The following is a 17,914-nucleotide window of genomic DNA, read 5'->3' on the forward strand; positions in this document are numbered from 1 at the left end:
TCAAAGGGGAGCCATGTCTAGGAACCTTAAGAAAGCAGGAGAAGGGCAAGCATTGAAGTAAAGGCCAGTAGAAAAAAGGACAGTCAGGGAACTGAGAAATTGCACAAAACAAATGAAATACCGTGAAAATCCCTTTAACATCAGCAGTAACATCCAGACCATGGGAGCGTCTCAGCCCTGTTCTTGAGTTTGTTGAATATCTGGAACAGCTTATCTTGTATTCCTTTCTTTGAATTTGTGCCATTTAGGTCTTGAAAGCTTTTTGTAAAAGCAGCACTAGAATTTTCACAGTTGAGTCCTCAACCCTTTATTACTGTGCTTTGCTTTCTTCAAGTTGGGCTTTGTTTAAAACATTGCCATTTAGGTTTTCAAACCTTTTTTGTAAATTCAGTATTAGAAACTGTACTTTTGAGTCCTCAATCCTTTATTACTGCACTTTGCTTTACCTAGGTTGAGCTAGGATTAGGATACTTCAGAATTTTGGGGGGTTCTACCCTTTTTTAAAAATTTTGGTCATTTAAAGTTTATGATTTTTCTCTTTCCTTCTGAGGAAACTGAATAGTTCAGTGAAACGAGGTTTGTAGCCAGCATCCCGTTAAGGCTTTGTTCTATCTTAGGTTTTTCTAATTCTTTTCCTTAAGCTTTTTGATTTTTTTATTATTTAGTTCATTTCCATAAGATAATATTTCTAGCCGATTAATTCTCGTTTCAGGGATTTTCACGGTATTTCATTTGTTTTGTACAAATGAAGTAGAGGCAGCAGAAACATACATGCAGTGGTACCTCGGGTTAAATACTTAATTCGTTCCGGAGGTTCGTTCTTAACCTGAAACTGTTCTTAACCTGAGGTACCACTTTAGCTAATGGGGCCTCCTGCTGCTGCCGCACCACCAGAGCCCGATTTCTGTTCTTATCCTGAAGCAAAGTTCTTAACCTGAAGCACTATTTCTGGGTTGGTAGAGTCTGTAACCTGAAGCATCTGTAACCTGAGGTACCGTTGTATTAGGGCTGTGCACCTATTCCAGCTGAATGCCAGATCCTGAGCTGAATCGGGCCAGCTGAGGTTGACCCAGGATTTGTCTGCAACCCAAAATTTGGCCAGAGTTGATTGAGGAGTGATCTGGAGCTGTCAAAGGAGGGGAGGCGGCCCAGCAGAGAGGAGCAGCAGCGTTCAGGCTGTCTATGTGTGTCTCCTCTTCCCTCCCAAATGTATATTTCATTAGGTTTTTGAGCCCCAGTTAAAAGATTACGCAAGGCTCTAGATTTGGTTTGCGGCTGCTCCGAAGTGCTGAGTAAGGCTCTGAATTAGATTGGGGGGTGGGTGGGCATGCACCGCTGTCATGGACTGGCTGGATGCAGAAAAGATGTGGTGGGAGGTACCAGCTGTGAAACCCCTGGGGGGAGAAGGCTCAGAGCCAGGGGACTGGTGGTGGGACTACGATGGGTGACCAGGGGGTGAAGAGGGAGCAGAATAGGAGGAGGAGGCGTCGGAAGCTGAAGGGGCAACGGGGTTTAGTGAGCAGGAAGAAGCTGGGGCAGAGAGCAGTCCAGAAGCAGAGGCTGGAGAGGAGAAGGGTCATGTGATGGCCTGGGATTCGGACTCAGATGCTGAACCTGAGGGATCCCAGCCTGCACAGGATTCCCCGCCTCCAGAACCAGCTGAGCCGGGGCTGGGGGATGAGCCTGAAGGGTCCTCACCTGTGCTGGATCCTCAGGTGCAAGCTCCAGCTGAGTCTGCTCTGGCTCCTGAGGGGATGGAGGACCCATTGCCTGCAGGTGCTCCACCCTCAGCCCCATCAGAGGAAGCTGAGGTTGCCTCTGGGTCCGGTAACCCTCCAGCCTCTCCTGAGCTGCCGAGGCTCAGGGCAGAGAGGCGGAGGGAAGTAAGTTCCCTCAGGAGGAGTGCTCGCCTCCAGGCCAGGAGAGGCAAGTAACCTGAGGATCGGGGTCGCCCTATGCCTCAGGGGAGATAAAAGCCAGCCAGCCCCAGCCCCAAGTTGCAGGAGCAACATCATTGGTTGTCAGTTCCAGCTTGATCCCTGACTTGCTTCCCTGCTGGAGCTCCTGACCTCGCCTGACGCCCTGCCCTGCACCCAGCTTCAACTTCTACGGACTGCCTTCATTTTGCACCATCGACCTCGGACTGGACCAGTGGCGTAGCGTGGGGGGTGCAGGGGGGGCCGGCCGCACCGGGCGCAACATCTGGGGGTTAGGGTTAGGGGGTGCAAATCCAGGGTTAGGGGGCGCAAATCCACGGGTTGGGGGGGAAATTACTTGCCTTGCCCCGGGTGCTGGCAACCCACGCTACGCCACTGGACTGGACTCGGACCTCACCTCTTGGTTAGCCCCCGGGACCAGCACAGGTCAAGAGGTTGCCGAAGAATCCAGGGAGTCTCCCCCTCCTGTTGTGACCATCTCCCTTCTCCCCTGGTCTCCCAGAACACACAGAGAAATGAAGAGGGTGGAGCAAAGAGAGACCAAGCGAAGGAGCCTTAGGCTGCTGGGAAAGGAACCAGGGGAGGAGTCTTAGAGAGCGCAAGAGCCTCATTGGGGCAAGACCTACTGGGAAGGGTGGCTGAGACCGTTAGGACTGAGCTGTTCTGTTTATTTGAACAAAGAGCTCGCTTTCCTGATTTCGGGTGATTTACTGTATTGTTTCACCCTGACTTCAGCTCCTGACAACAACCCTCGTTCGCATAGAACTGCCTGCTCCCATAGGAACCTAGGATGCTGCCTTCTGCTGATGAGTCAGACCACTGGTCCAGCTACTTTAGCTCAGAATTGCTTGCACTGACTGGCAGGGGCTCTGCGGGGATTCAGGCAGGGAGTTCCTCCCAGGAGATGCTGGAGATTGAATCTGGTGTTGCTGTACCACTGAGCCGTGGCCACACCCCTGTCCTAAAATCCACGGAGACCTTTCCCCAGGTGCTCCCTCAGTCTGAAGCACAGACCGTGGCTATGATGAAGGGGGACTTTTTAGCAGTGCTACCTGCCCCACTTGTAGAACAGTTTCCCTAGAGCCTGGCACCGACGTTGTTATCAACGCAAGGCAAATACTTCCTTGTTCTCCTGAGCTTTTTAATGCCTTCTGACACTTTAAGAACACCTTTTGAAGATAATTTTAGCAGCTTGGAAAGACTGGGTTGAATATTAGCGCCCTTGGTCTTAACAGAAGTTTCTTGAGGTTTTTTTCTTTTAAAAAAAACACCCTTAATGAAGTTGTTCAGCACGTTCAATCGATGAGGCTCTTGGATTATGGCCGTTGCTGCCTATCTCCCTAGGTTGATGTGGGATTTCTATATTGAATTTTCTTGCGGTGCTGTTATACCATGCTTTAAATTCTCTTTGAAAACTAATGGCTGTATGTTGCCTGGACAACATAATGTTATCCGAGTGGCATGGCCCCCACTACCTGCGGCAATACATGCCTCTGAATGCCCGTAGCTGCTTGCAAGCTTCCCATGAGTATCTGGTCAGCCACTGCAAGAACAGGATCCTAGACTAGATGGGACACTGGCCTGATCCAGCACGCCCCTCTTACGTTCCTATGGCCATGTGTCCTAGTTTAGAGAAGACTGTCCTTGATTTGAAGGGCCGTCGCTGGTCCAAGTCCAGTTTCTTTGTTGCATTGTTGGCATCTGTCTGTCTGGAGAGGCAATGGAGTATACCTCCAGGGGTGAAGTCAAACGGCTGCATGAGCAGCGCCGAAGTGACCTGCCTGGACACAAGCCTGGGCAGCGGGGATGGAGGTCCTGGGCTGGCCAACCAATGGGGTTTGACTCAAACCAATGGATTCAAGTTACAAGGAAGAAGATTCCGACTAAACATCAGGAAGATCTTTCTGACAGTTTTTAAAAAGAGAAGATCAGTATTGCCAAGCCCTGCCTAAACAATATAGCTTTCAAAAGACGTCAGGAAGGATTGGGGAATCTTTAAAGAATATTTAGAAAACTATGGAATAAAAGGAAACCTCTTGGCAGAATTAGACTGATCCCTGTATTGTATAAATATAAGTTCATAGGGAAATTATATAAGAAATATGTAACTGTGCGGTATAAAGTAATGGATAGATAAAGTACAGTGAGATTAACTGGAAGTCAGTTTTAAATTTCTTCTCTATAAGTTTTATAATTGTGTTCAGTATCAGGAGTATATATGATGATAATTATGTTAATCTTCTTGTATCTTATAGTGTGGTGGTTTGTTTGATATTTCTGTTGTTTGTTTGATATTTCTGTTGTTTGTTTGTTTGTTTGTTTGTTTGTTTGTTTGTTTGATTGTATGTTTGTTTACTTGAATGTATGTCTGTTTTTCCATAAATGTATTTATTTTAAATTAATAAAGATATATTAAAAAAAAAAAGACGTCAGGAAGGACGGAGGGACCGTTCCTGCCAAATCTCTGCTGGCAGGGAGTCCCAATTTTCCGGGGACAGTCCCAGAACTATGAAAGCCATCCCAGTTTTTGATCTGATCTTGGAATGTCCCTCTTGCCCCTAGCGATGCTGCCGCTGCTGAGCTCAAGGAAGAGCAGCAGCCACCACTCGTCCAAGGCAGCAGTTGCAAGAAGACACCCCATTGCCTCTCCATGGCCACCACTGCCAGCCTTCTCTCTTGGGCAGCCTGTAGTGGCTGCTGGAGAATGGGCGAGGAGGAGAGGTCGCTACCATTAAGGCCCTGCTCCATGGGACGCACTGGCTCTGAGGTGCCGGCAGAGGACACGGCTGCCCTGGGCAGGAAGAAAGGAGGAGCAGGGGGGAGTGCAATAATAATAATAATAATAATAATAATAATAATAATAATAATAATAATAATAATTTGTTATTTATACCCCGCCCATCTGGCTGAATTTCCCCAGCCACTCTGGGCAGCTCCCAATCGAATGTTAAAAACAATACAGCATTAAATATTAAAAATTTCCCTAAACAGGGCTGCCTTCAGATGTCTTTTAAAGATAAGATAGCTGCTTATTTCATTCACATCTGAAGGGAGGGCGTTCCACAGGGCAGGCGCCACTACCAAGAAGGCCCTGTAACTGGTTCCCTGTGACCTCACTTTTTGCAGTGAGGGAACCACCAGAAGACCCTTGGCGTTGGACCTGAGTGTCCGGGCTGAACGATGTAGGTGGAGACGCTCCTTCAGGTATACAGGACTGAGGCCGAGGAGTCTTGATTTAAAAAAAACACTTTGCCCCCCTTCCTAAAATTCATTTATTAGTGTGTGTTTCCCTTTTTGTAAATCTACCAGAGAATAAAATCCAATCAGGATTTCTACGGTTTTCTCAGGACAGCGGAGGGGTTGTGTGCTGTGTCCTGTTGGTGAAGTGGTGGTCACAGTTGCTCTTCTTCTCATAGAAAATGCTCTGTGAGGGCGGGGAAACAAAACATGGTGGAGTCAAGGAGGGTCAGTTGGGGTGGCGGCGGTGTGAGAAATGTCCCTATTTCCATCTGAGGAATATTGAAGGGAATGCAGGGCCTGCTGCCCCAAAGGTGTGGTCCCTCGCAAAAGCTGTTGTGTTGCATCTCAGGGGCATGGGGAACCACCAGAAGTGTCCCCTCAGTGGATCTCAGGGATGGAGAATGGAGCACAAGGGATCGGGTGGTTCTCAAGGTACTGCGAGCCCAAGTTGTTTAGCGCTCTGTGCATTATTGTGGGTTAAACCACAGAGCCTAGGGCTTGCCCATCAGAAGGTTGGCGGTTCGAATCCCCGCAACGGGGTGTTGCTTGGTCCCTGCTCCTGCCAACCTAGCAGTTCAAAAGCACGCCAGTGCAAGTAGATAAATAGGTACTGTTGCAGCGGGAAGTTAAATGGCATTTCTGTGTGCTGCTCTGGTTCGCCAGAAGCGGCTTAGTCATGCTGGTCACATGACCCGGAAGCTGTAGTCTCCCTCGGCCAATAAAGTGAGATGAGCGCCGCAACCCCAGAGTCATCTGCGACTGGACCTAATGATCAGGGGTCCCTTTACCTTTACCTTGCCTTGAACCTGGCCCAGGAGGAAAAGACCACCAAGTGCAGCTCTCTCTGCATCAGAGTAACACATTTGCAGCGATCTGCTCCTGCAAGCAGGTCCATCCACTGCTACGTCAAATCAGCCTCTCTCTTCATCTGCTGCTTTCTTAAGGTGATCAGCAGAGCTTGCAAGTGCCCAGAACCGGCTGGATGCTGATCATCCAGTTCAGTCCATATGGTTCCTTTATTTTTCTATTAAAGATGAGCCGAAGAAGGGGGCGGGGAGAGATTGTGGTTTGTTGATACGCAGGTTGAAAGCGGAGCTGGGACTAAGCTGGTGTTACACCCCTGATTTATTCTTCTCCCTCAATCCAAAGCACCAGTTTGTTTGTTCTTTAATCATACTGAGAGATTGGATTTGATAAGGTCATATGTTCGCCTCAGACTCCACATGGTAGCAATTTAAGGTTTGGTTCAGGAGGCCAGATGGAGTCAAAAGCTTTTCAGAACTCAATGGAGCAAGCAACAATAGCCGAAATCTGTGCTTCCTCTTTTGCATTCCCCCCCCCCCACCTTTTTGGTATGTGGGGATAAATGCCTTTAATGAATACGAAAATGTGGTTGGTGGTTTGCTGCTTCTTTGTCTGGAAACGAAACCCACTTGAATGCCTGTTAATTACACGGCAATTTTCTTTGTTGAGGAGACTGCTGAGCGGTTTGCCTTCATTATGGGCTAACATAATTATCAGATGCTGGGGACAAACAGCAGGGGACAGCCATCTCCATCATACCCTATTTTTGAACTTCCCAGGGGCTTTTGGCTGCCCACTGCTGCGTACTAAGTGCTAAGACTAGATGGGCCTGTCATCTGATCCAGCGCAGCAGTTCTTAAGTTCCTAATGTTGCAACTTTGGGAGACGGTGTATTTTACTCTGCTAAATTTCTAGGTTACGCCAACTCCAGGGCTTCCAATAGGACCAAAGCTGCTCAGTTAAAAAAGAAAAGTTTACGTAGCACATTGTTAAACTGTGGAACTCACTGCCACAGGAACCAATGGTGGCTACCACCTTGGATGGCTTTAAAAGCGGATTGGACAAATTCTTAGAAGAAAGGCAGGATAAGGACAATAATAAATTCAGCTCTGTACTCTTGCTCAGAGTAAACCCCTTGGCCTATTAAAACGAATAGGCCTGCTAATCTGAATGCTGCCTAATAACAAGAACAAATATTCTTTATATACTGCCTGAAAACTGCTAGGCCCTGGGTTCAAACATTTTGGGGATTCATAGGGCAGAGTCATTCCAGGGCTCAAAAATGCTTCACTGGGAATTTGCTACCTGCTGTTAAAGCTGCTCACACCACAGGGCAGTTGCCCACAGATCCTGGCAGATCTAGAGCAGGGGTCAGTACAGTTTACCTTGCCTGGGCCAATTCACCTCAGCGGAGATCCCTCCATGGAGTGGATCGTGCACGCCCACGCGATTTCCAGCATCTGCGTCTGCGCAGGTGCGATTTCCGGCATCGGCATAGACGCCATTTCCGGCATCTGCGCATGCACAGACACTATTTCCGGTGAATGGCCTTGAGAGAGCCCTATTCCCATTGCTTCTCATAACCATTTTATTCCCCTTTCTAAGGTCCGACAAGGGATGCAGGTGGCGCTGTGGGTTAAACCACAGAGCCTAGGACTTGCCGATCAGAAGGTCGGCGGTTCGAATCCCCGCAGCGGGGTGAGCTCCCGTTGCTCAGTCCCTGCTCCTGCCAACCTAGCAGTTCAAAAGCACATCAAAGTGCAAGTAGATAAATAGGTACCACTCTGGCGGGAAGGTAAACGACATTTCCGTGCGCTGCTCTGGTTCGCCAGAAGCGGCATAGTCATGCTGGCCACATGACCCAGAAGCTGTACGCCGGCTCCCTCGGCCAATAAAGCGAGATGAGCGCCACAACCCCAGAGTCAGTCACGACTGGACCTAATGGTCAGGGGTCCCTTTACGTTTACCTTTAAGGTCCGACAGAGCACAGTTCCTACTTGGAGCAAGAGCTGAAACCTGAAGTGGTATCTCAGGAACACCATCACCACTAGCTGCAGCCAGCCAGCCTTTCTGGGAAAACTCACAGGTACGGAAGAGCAACATCTTCGTCTCCTAAAATGCTGCTGCTGTTAGAGGCACAGCTATCAGAGCCAGTTGAAAAGTTGGTAGCCTCTTGAAGAAGAAAGAAAATCCATACATAAATGCAGCTACACTGTGAGCATAGGAATAAATCTCCCTGTGAGGTATTGATGGTAATCAGTAACTCATTGTTTCCCCCCAATCATTCCTTATCCTTCCCATAATGTGCCCAAGGAAGAAAGTCAGTTCCCCCAATGGGTGTTTTTCTCAACTACATGGTTACAGTAATTGCTCGATTTGCATGCGCAGCTCAGGTTTTCGCCTGCACTGAGCACACCTGTTTCTTCCCTTTTGGCTCGGCTCAGCCAAGGCGCAAAACCAAACCGGTGGCGCATCTTTCCTTAGCAACCTTCCAAGAAAGGCCTCCTTCCTGTTTTTCTTAAATAATATATATATAAAAGCCATAGTGGCATCAGGCCAGTCGAAGGCTTTTGCGATGGTCTTTTCCCTTGGCTTCAAGGCGGAGCGGTATATTACAATTATATGAGTTGTGCCAGTAGAATGATGTTCTGTCATGTTGTTGCTGTTGTTGCTGCTTGTTTGTAAGCCGCTTTGGGATTCGTTGAATGGAATGCTGCATAGAAATGCAATCTGTCAAGTGAAAGGGGATGACATGGGACACCTCTAGACTGTCACCGTTTTCTGCAGGAGGGATATGAGCGTGCGCTCGCCGCTTTGCGCATTTGAAGTGGATTCGAGGGCTCTGCTGCCCCAGAGCAACAAATCCACTCCTTTCTCCCTTCTTCTTTTTAAAACTGCGACAGACTCTTTGTGACAGGGGAAGCGCATTAAAAAGCGTGGGATGAATGGATGATTAACGGAAAGACGGTTTAAACACCCCGCAAGCAAATCAGGACGTATGCTTATTGTCGCTTAAGCGCCCTATAAACAAATCGGAATAAATGCCGAATAAAGACTTGGTATAAACCAACCTCCCTGTAAGCTTGGTGCAGGCAAACCCAAAGAACAAGAATCAGGAGATTCATGCATGCACGAACTGACACATCATCTCTCCGCGGTTCACGCATTCTGTCACGCTGAATACCTGGAACATTCTTTGTCCCACTCTGTTCATTAACTTGCATCGTTCCAATCATTCCACATAGAATCACAGCATTGTTGAGTTGGAAGGGACCCTGAGGGTCCAACCCCCTGGAAGGCAGGAATCAAAACCAAAGAAACCCTGGCAGATAGCGGTCCAACCTCTGTGTAAAAACCTCCAAGGAAGGAGAGTCCATCACCTTCCAAGGGAGTCGGTTCCACTGTCAGAACGACGCTTGCTGTCAAAAAGTCCTTCCTAATATTCAGTCAGAATATCCTTTCCTGTAACTTGAATCCATTGGATTGGGTCCTACCCCACTGGAGCAGCCAAAAACAAGCTTGCTCCACTGTCCGTTTGACAGCCCTTCAGCTATTTGAAGATGGCCATAATATCACCTCTCAGTCTTCTCCAAGGCAAACATACTCACCTCCCTCAACCGTTCCTCATAAGGCTTGCTTTCCAGAGCCTTGATCATCTTGGTTGCCCTTCTCTGCACACATTCCAGATTTTCAAGGTCTTTCTTAAACTGTGGTGCCCAGAACTGGGCACAGTGATTGCTGCTGAGCCATTGTCAACCTGCCTGCCAAGACCTCAGCGACCATGCTTCAGCCATTTGCAGAAAACAACTCCCATTCTCTCCCTCAAGTAGATATAGATAAGCTCAACAGAAGCTGCTTTTAGGTATCTGGGACTTGAGTTACTACACCTTGTCCAGTAACACAGGTCCCATTGGCATAAGGAAATAGGCCCAGAATCTTAAAGAAACAGTCTCCCTTAGAATACCATGGAAGGGACCCTGAGGATCATCTACTCCAACCCCTTGCAACGCAGGAATATGCACCTCTCCCATACCAGGGATTGAACCTGCAAGCTTGGCATTGTCACCACGGTGCTCTAACCAGCTGAGCTATGTACCTTCCAGCTCTGCAGTTCTACAGTTCCATTCTATGTTCTCATTTCTTCCTAACCAGAACCTACCTAGGAGTGGGGTTATAATTAGCCTTTCTTATATATGTGATTGGCTCCTGCCAAGGGAGAAGAAATGGCCAGTGCTTTCCCAATGAGAAGGCTTAAAGAGGAATTTGTATTCACACACCATTTTTTGAAGACATCATGAGAGCAGGTATCTCCAGGGGGTCCCCACGCCTAGCTGGATGATTCACCAGCCATATCAGCCTAAAATCCCTCGGAAGCCATCTCCATAGATCTGCTTCTTCTATTTTAATTTATCGCCTCACTATCTTAATAAGGGTATCTGCAGACAGATTATATTTTCCGGGCAGGATTTTAGCAGCTCTTGGAACTTTAGGTTTGCATAATCAAAGCGGATTCAAGTGATCTGCCTGCCTAGCACAACAAATCCACTTTAAAACACACACACACAAAATTTGGTGCATCTGTGGGGGTGGGGTTCTTGAATATTGGTTGTTGCTTCTTGTATGAATATGTGAAAACAATTAAATACTGGGGGCGGGGGACCAGATATTATGCGGTTTGGAAAGTGATGGGGGAAATGAAGTGAGAAATGTGGGGTGGGTGGATGAATGATTGACGGTTGGTTAGAGCATGGTGCTGGTAACGCTGAGGTTGCAGGTTCGATCCCTGTGTGGGACCAGCTTCATATTCCTGAATTGCAGGGGATTGGTCTAGATGATCCTCGGGACCCCTTCCAACTCTACAATTCTATGATTTTATTTTTAAACTTTATTCCAAAACCGAAAAAGAATTACAAACATCAAATTCAAAATCCATATTTGTTCTGTAACATGAGCCTATCACATAGTTGACTAGATAAAAATATACCTAATTGCTATAGACTTCCCTTTGCTATATATAAGGTAAAGGTAAAGGGACCCCTGACTGTTAGGTCCAGTCGCAGACGACTCTAGGGTTGTGCGCTCATCTCGCTTTATTGGCCGAGGGAGCCAGCGTACAGCTTCCGGGTCATGTGGCCAGCATCACTAAGCTGCTTCTGGCAAACCAGAGCAGCACACGGAAACGCCGTTTACCTTCCTGCCGGAGTGGTACCTATTTATCTACTTGCACTTTGACGTGCTTTCGAACTGCTAGGTTGGCAGGAGCAGGGACCGAGCAACGGGAGCTCACCCCGTCGCAGGGATTCGAACCACCGACCTTCTGATCAGCAAGTCCTAGGCTCTGTGGTTTAACCCATAGCGCCACCTGCGTCCCATTTTGCTATATATAAATTTATAATATAATATTTCTAATTACGTTGCATTTATATATCTACAATTCTATGATTATATGGCGTGTAAACACCCTGTAAACTAATCAGAAGAGATGCACAGTAAATGCCAAATATAGCTTAAGCAACCCATAAGCTCTCTGCATGCAGATCAGGAGGAGTGCTGAATAAAGGGGTCATTCGGCAGAACCTTAAATTAGCTTTATTAAATTAAGAGCATCACCTTTGAGTCTGGTGATTAATTACAGCTCTGTTTTATTCCTATCTGATAACAATACCATTTAAAAAATAAAATACAAAGCCTTTTATGATGAGCCTTCCTGGTTGCCTGCTCTTCCCTCGCCACCCCCGCAGTTCCTTGTCAGCCTCTGGCTTCTTTCTCTTTCTTGCAGAGTTATGCATCTTCAAACCCTCCTGGACAAGCACTGTACAGAGTCGGTGTTAGGGAACTCAAAGCAGACCATGTCAGATTCTCCCCTTTTATTCTCGCTTCAACCGCGTGCGGTGTAAGGAACGCCAGAGCACGCTTTTTATTCCTGAATCAACATCGGAGGCACCGTTTCCTCCTCCTTTTGAAAAAAGGATTGCTTTTAACCTAAAGGAAGAGCAATCCTCGTTTTTCTCCATGAGGCACCATGGAATGCAGAACTTCCATGTTCAGACATAGTCAATGTTCATTGACTACCAATTTGCTGGGAAGCCAGAGAGGCCCAGAAGCATCTACTGGTCTCTATTGGAAGCAAGATGCTATGCTGCTAAGGTAACTTTCTGTTCTGACCCAGCAGGTATCCTCTTACATTGTGTAAAGATTTTTTTTATCCCGTTCTTCGATTTTTCTTTTTAAAAAAAGGTTCCCAAGAGTTGCTTATTTTGGAGCCTAAAAAGAGGTTCCTGGGGTGGCTTACAAGTCAATAAACACAACGCAGTTCCTGCCCACCATGCTTGCAATCTACAAAGGCACGACATAAGAGGAAAATCGAATTGGGAGGGAGGAGGAAATAAGAAAAACCACATACCTGTTCTTTCCTTACGCGTCTTCCTAATGGCCAGCTGAGATGGAAACAGCTCTCTCTTTCGAGTGGGTGCCTCAACTTGGAAGAGGTAAGGCCAAGAGTGGTGACTAATGCAAAGAACGAACAGGCAATTTCCTTTATGGGCAGGTAATCGCGCTGCATGTTTGCATCAGAATTACTCACTGTCAGATGAGGTCACTTGCTTTGAGTAGGGGCTACAGTCTTGCAGGGAGCCTTGATTTTGTTACCTGCGGCATGTGAGCAGGCAAATGGCTGCTTCTTGCTGAACGAGAACGATTGTGCCATCGAGGTCACCCAGGTTACAGACTGAGAGACCTGGGGGGACCATGGAGGTCATCCAGTCTGACCCCCTCACTCAACACAAGATCAACATTGCCAGATGATGCAATTACAGCACACGCAAGGGATGGCCACCGTCCTTCTGCTGAAATACCTGCCACAGAGGAGGGCCCACTTCCTCCCAAGGCAGCCTGTCCCATGGTCAAACAAGCCCTACCATGGGCGTAGCCAGGATTTTTATTGGGGGGGGTGGCCTTTTGTTTGGGGGGGCAGAACCTCAGTTTGCTATGTATTTTTTATTGATTTTTATTGGTGGGGGGACAGCTGCCCCTCCCTGCCCCCCCTTGGCTACGCCCACGTTGGGAAGTTTCTTTTGGCATTCAGTTGAAATGCAATTTAGTTTCTAGTCCTGCCCTCTGGGGCAACAGAGAACAGCTCTGCTTCATCTTCTTCTGTAATGACAGCCCTTCAGATATTTGAAGGTAAGGTAAGGTAAAGGTAAAGGGACCCCTGACATTAGGTCCAGTCGTGGCTGACTGGGGTTGCGGCGCTCATCTCGCTCTATAGGCCGAGGGAGCCAGCGTAGAGCTTCCGGGTCATGTGGCCAGCATGACTAAGCTGCTTCTGGCGAATCAGAGCAGCGCACGGAAACACCGTTTACCTTCCCACCGGAGTGGTCCTATTTATCTACTTGCACTTTGACGTACTTTCGAACTGCTAGGCTGGCAGGAGCTGGGACCGAGCAACGGGAGCTCACCCCATTGCGGGGATTCGAACCGCCGACCTTCTGATCGGCAAGTCCTAGGCTCTGTGGTTCGGACCACAGCGCCACCCGCTGCTAATTAAACAGTCATGGCTTTCCCCACAGCCTCCTGGGAGCTGCAGTTTGTTAAGGGTGCTGAGAGCTGTCCCTCCTCAATTCCCATCAAAGATCTACAATTCCCAGAGTTCCCTGGGAAGTAGGACTGACCATTCAACTTCTCTGAGAACTGTGGCTCTGCGAGGGTCTCCTAACAACTCTCTGTAGCTTTTACAAACTGCTCAAAGTCCCATAATGTCCCTTTCATTGTAAAGTGCCTCCTCTTAATCTCTCATCCAAGCTAAACATACCCAGCTCTTTCAAACATTCCTCTAGTGTGAGCCAGGTTGGGACATCCCTAAGTAGGTGATTTGAATCCAGGTCTCCTGGTCTGAATATTCCATCCTCTCCGCTACCCAGCACTAATCCTCTGGTCTCATGACCTACCCGCTTTCTCCCTTTCCCTAGATACACAGTGCTAATGCACTCCCTGTTGCCTCTCCCTTCTTCTGCATGGAGCATATAGAATAATTAGTTATATTTAGGGGCGTATGCAGATGGCCATTTACGAAGTAGCAACTTGTGGGCATCAATCCATACGGGGAGCCACCATCTGCCTGGAGCACCCGCCCAAGCGCTAAGCTGAGAAGAGCTGTACTGGCTCCTCTGCTTCCCTGGATTCCCTAATTGGTTGCGGAAGTGCGATAAAAACCCTCTCCAGGTGGGCCGGCAGTATGGCTGATCAGCACCCCAGGTGGCTGCCTGCTCACTGAGGAGTAGTTATCATCTTGGGAAATGGCTCTCTGTATTCCCTCTGTGCTGATGCAGTTTGCTTAACCTTTAGAGCATGGGTAGGCAAACTAAGGCCCGGGGGCCGGATCCGGCCCAATCACCTTCTAAATCCGGCCCACGGACGGTCCAGGAATCAGCATGTTTTTACATGAGTAGAATGTGTCCTTTTATTTAAAATGCATCTCTGGGTTATTCGTGAAGCATAGGAATTCGTTCATTATTATTTTTTCAAAATATAGTCCGGCCCCCCACAAGGTCTGAGGGACAGTGGACCGCCTACCTGCTGAAAAAGTTTGCTGACCCCTGCATTAGAGGGTATCTATGTAAAATAACTTGCATCACATATGGCAGAATTCCTTCGCCGAAGATTTCCTTCGCCATGTAAAGATTTTCGTAGTGTACCTGAATTGGCTCCCAAACATTTATTCCAGTGGGCCACTTGAAAATTGCTTAGGGTCTTGGATGATCACTTAACAATGTTTCTGCTTGTTGTAGCAGTTGCAATGTGCTGTGCTAGATGCGGCGTACTTTTTAATTGTATTCTAAAAGCTTCTTTTATTTCTAGCATGCTGGGCAGCGTTCAGCTCAGCGAACACACAGTGGAACAACTTCCGCTTGGGCAGCTGGACTCCCCTAATCTCTCCTCCTTTCACGTGTGGCCTTTGGCATTCACAGATCTGCTCTGGAGGGCTTGGGGGACCCCCCAGGACAGATTTAGAGGGGGACCCATTTTTTAAATTGTGTTATAGAATCATAGAATTGTAGAGTTGGAAGGGACCCCGAGGGTCATCCTAGTCCAGCCTTTCTCAACCTGTGGGTCCCCAGATGTTGTTGAACTACAACTCCCATCACCCCTAGCTAGCAAGGCCAGAGCTCAGGGATGATGGGAGTTGTAGTCCAGCAACATCTGGGGACCCATAGGTTGAGAACCGCTGTCTAGTCCAACCCCCTGCAATGCAGGAATCTCAGCTAAAGCATCTATGACAGACGCCCATCCAACTTCTGCTTTAAAACCTCCAAAGAAGGAAGTTATTATTTTCATTCCATAAGATTCCATAAAGTGGCATATATGAATGAAAACATGTGCTTTCTATTCTCACAACAGCCTTGTGGAGTTTGTTGTTGCTGTTGTTTAGTGTTGTTTAGTCGTTTAGTCGTGTCCGACTCTTCGTGACCCCATGGACCAGAGCACGCCAGGCACTCCAGTCTTCCACTGCCTCCCGCAGTTTGGTCAAACTCATGCTTCGAGAACACTGTCCAACCATCTCGTCCTCTGTCGTCCCCTTCTCCTTGTGCCCTCCATCTTTCCCAACATCAGGGGCTTTTCCAGGGAGTCTTCTCTTCTCATGAGGTGGCCAAAGTACTGGAGCCTCAGCTTCAGGATCTGTCCTTCCAGTGAGCACTCAGGCCTGATTTCCTGAAGAATGGATAAGAATGGAGTTATGTAGGGTCAAAAAATGATAGGCGCCAGGTCACCCGAAAAACTCTGTGGCTGAATGGAGATTTGAACTCAGGCCTCCAAGATCCTAAGCAGTACAGCACACAGACTCTCATGATGCAGGCTGCTTATAAACCAGTGCTGATCACTGCTTAAAATAAAATAAAATTGAATTGTTCCCTTCTTCTTTTCCCCCTCCTCTACCTTGCCTTCCCCCCTTCCCTCCACCTCTTCTTCTTCTCCCCTCCCAGGCTGCAAACTCATCTTCCCTCCTTGGGATGGCGGCATCCGCTACCGAGGCTTGACTCGCGAACAGGTCCAGAGTGCCCGCTTCTTGCCCTTTGACTACGAGATCGAATACGTGTGCCGGCCCGAGCGCGAGATCGTGGGGCCCAAAGTGCGGAAGTGCCTGTCCAATGGCACCTGGACGGACAGTGAAGTCGAGAGCCGCTGCTGTGAGTCCCATGTGGCAGAGGGGGAAGAGTTGTTATTCTTAAGTTGTGGGTGAACATATCAGACGACACAGCGATTCTTCAAACAGCTCTTGTTTATTCACAGGCCAGAACAGAACTGAACTGAAGGGTTCAGTCAGCCTGCTTATATAGAGCTCCAGTACAACGTAACTGTTACAATTTTCTAAAACTATCCAATCACTGAATGTCACTTTCGATCCCTTATTTGCATAACTATCTACAGTATCCCCCTGCTGGCCCAGGGTGAGAACTTCAGTACATAACAGTTATTGCCATGCACGTCTTTCTGCTTGCCCCCAGAGCCAGGCCAGGCTGCGGAGAGGGGCTGAACCACTGTCCAGACTTAGCAATGAGTTGGATGAGGGTCAGTTAAGCTGAATCTGAATCTTGGCAAGTGGTCTGGTAGCTCCTGAGGCCGGGGATTTACCTGCTTTGGATGGGATGCCCCCCCTCCTGTGTCAGGGGCTGGTCTGCATCAGAAGATTGGGGAATGCAATCGCAGGAAGATCAGATCCTAACAGAAGAGGAAGGGGAATATTCGCCCACCCCCTTTGCTTCCAGTGTCTCCAGAATAATAATAATAATAATAATAATAATAATAATAATAATAATAATTTATACCCCACCCTTCCCAGTTCAAAAACCGGGCTCAGGGTGGCCAACAACAACTTTAAAACACTTAATTGTAAAATCAGCATAAAATACAGTATAAAAACATGAATAACAATAAAATTCAAAATTCAGAAATCAATTTAGGGCAAATAAGCATTAGATAATCCCCAGGGCTAGCTGGCTGAATTGGGCCAGCGAGGAGGCCAGGGGAGAATTAGCTGTGGGGTCTCAGAGTGGGTAATCTTCATAAAAGGGGAGGGGGAAGGAAGAGAAGGGAAATAAAATATCAGGCTGAATTCAAATTAAAGGCCAGGTGGAATAGCAGGGAGATAGGCAGACATGCAAGCTGCACAGTTGAGAGAGGAGCTGCCCAGCTTTGAGATAGTAGCTAAGCAACCAGAAGGGAGGGGGCAGCTGGGCAATATATCGGTCAAGAGTGGGAGGGAATCCCCTCCCTCCCCCAAACTCAGAGGTCCGAGCGTGTCAGACAACAAAGGAAACACAGGGGGAGGAACTTCCGTTTGGCGCGCTTCTTGCTGCAGAAATCGCAAGGAGGAGTCAGAGGAGGCAACTAATGTCTTTGCAGAGAGTTGCCTCTTTGTGCTGGTAACAGAATGCTGTAATACAAAGACCATAAATCTACCAAATGCTTGTTAATTCTTATTGGTGAGCCACCAGAAGGGAGATGGGAACTCCTGTACCTGACATCCTGAAGGCGCAGGTGTGCAGCTGGGGAGCTCTCCTTGATTCAACGGGATCATGTGATGTCCAAGTGTAAATAGCTCTAAGTGAATAATAATAATAATAATAATAATAATAATAATAATAATAATAATAATTTATTTATACCCCACCCATCTGGCTGGGTTTCCCCAGGCACTCTGGGTGGCTTCCAACAAAAGATTAAAAATACATTAAAACGTCAATCATTAAAAACTTCCCTAAACAGGGCTTCCTTCAGATGTCTTCTAGAAGTCAGATAGTTGTTTATTTCGTTGACATCTGATGGGAGGGTGTTCCACAGGGCGGGTGCCACCACCAAGAAGGCCCTCTGCCTGGTTCCCTGTAACTTGGCTTCTTGCAGTGAGGGAACCGCCAGAAGGCCCTCGGTGCTGGACC

The 17,914-nt window shown here is 47.8% G+C and overlaps 1 protein-coding gene across 1 annotated transcript in view; it reads left to right on the forward strand.

The window, feature by feature from the left end:
- The window catches only part of GABBR1 (gamma-aminobutyric acid type B receptor subunit 1), a 174,910-nt gene that overhangs the window by 89,253 nt on the left and 67,743 nt on the right, over positions 1-17,914 (forward strand). The window contains exon 4 of the mRNA XM_083491380.1: positions 15,962-16,165. Coding sequence (XP_083347506.1) covers positions 15,962-16,165 — 204 coding nt within the window. The remainder of the gene's footprint in view (positions 1-15,961; positions 16,166-17,914) is intronic.

This window comes from Podarcis liolepis (assembly GCF_965112155.1).
Source record: "Podarcis liolepis genome assembly, chromosome: 2".
Classification (NCBI taxonomy): Eukaryota; Metazoa; Chordata; class Lepidosauria; order Squamata; family Lacertidae; genus Podarcis; species Podarcis liolepis.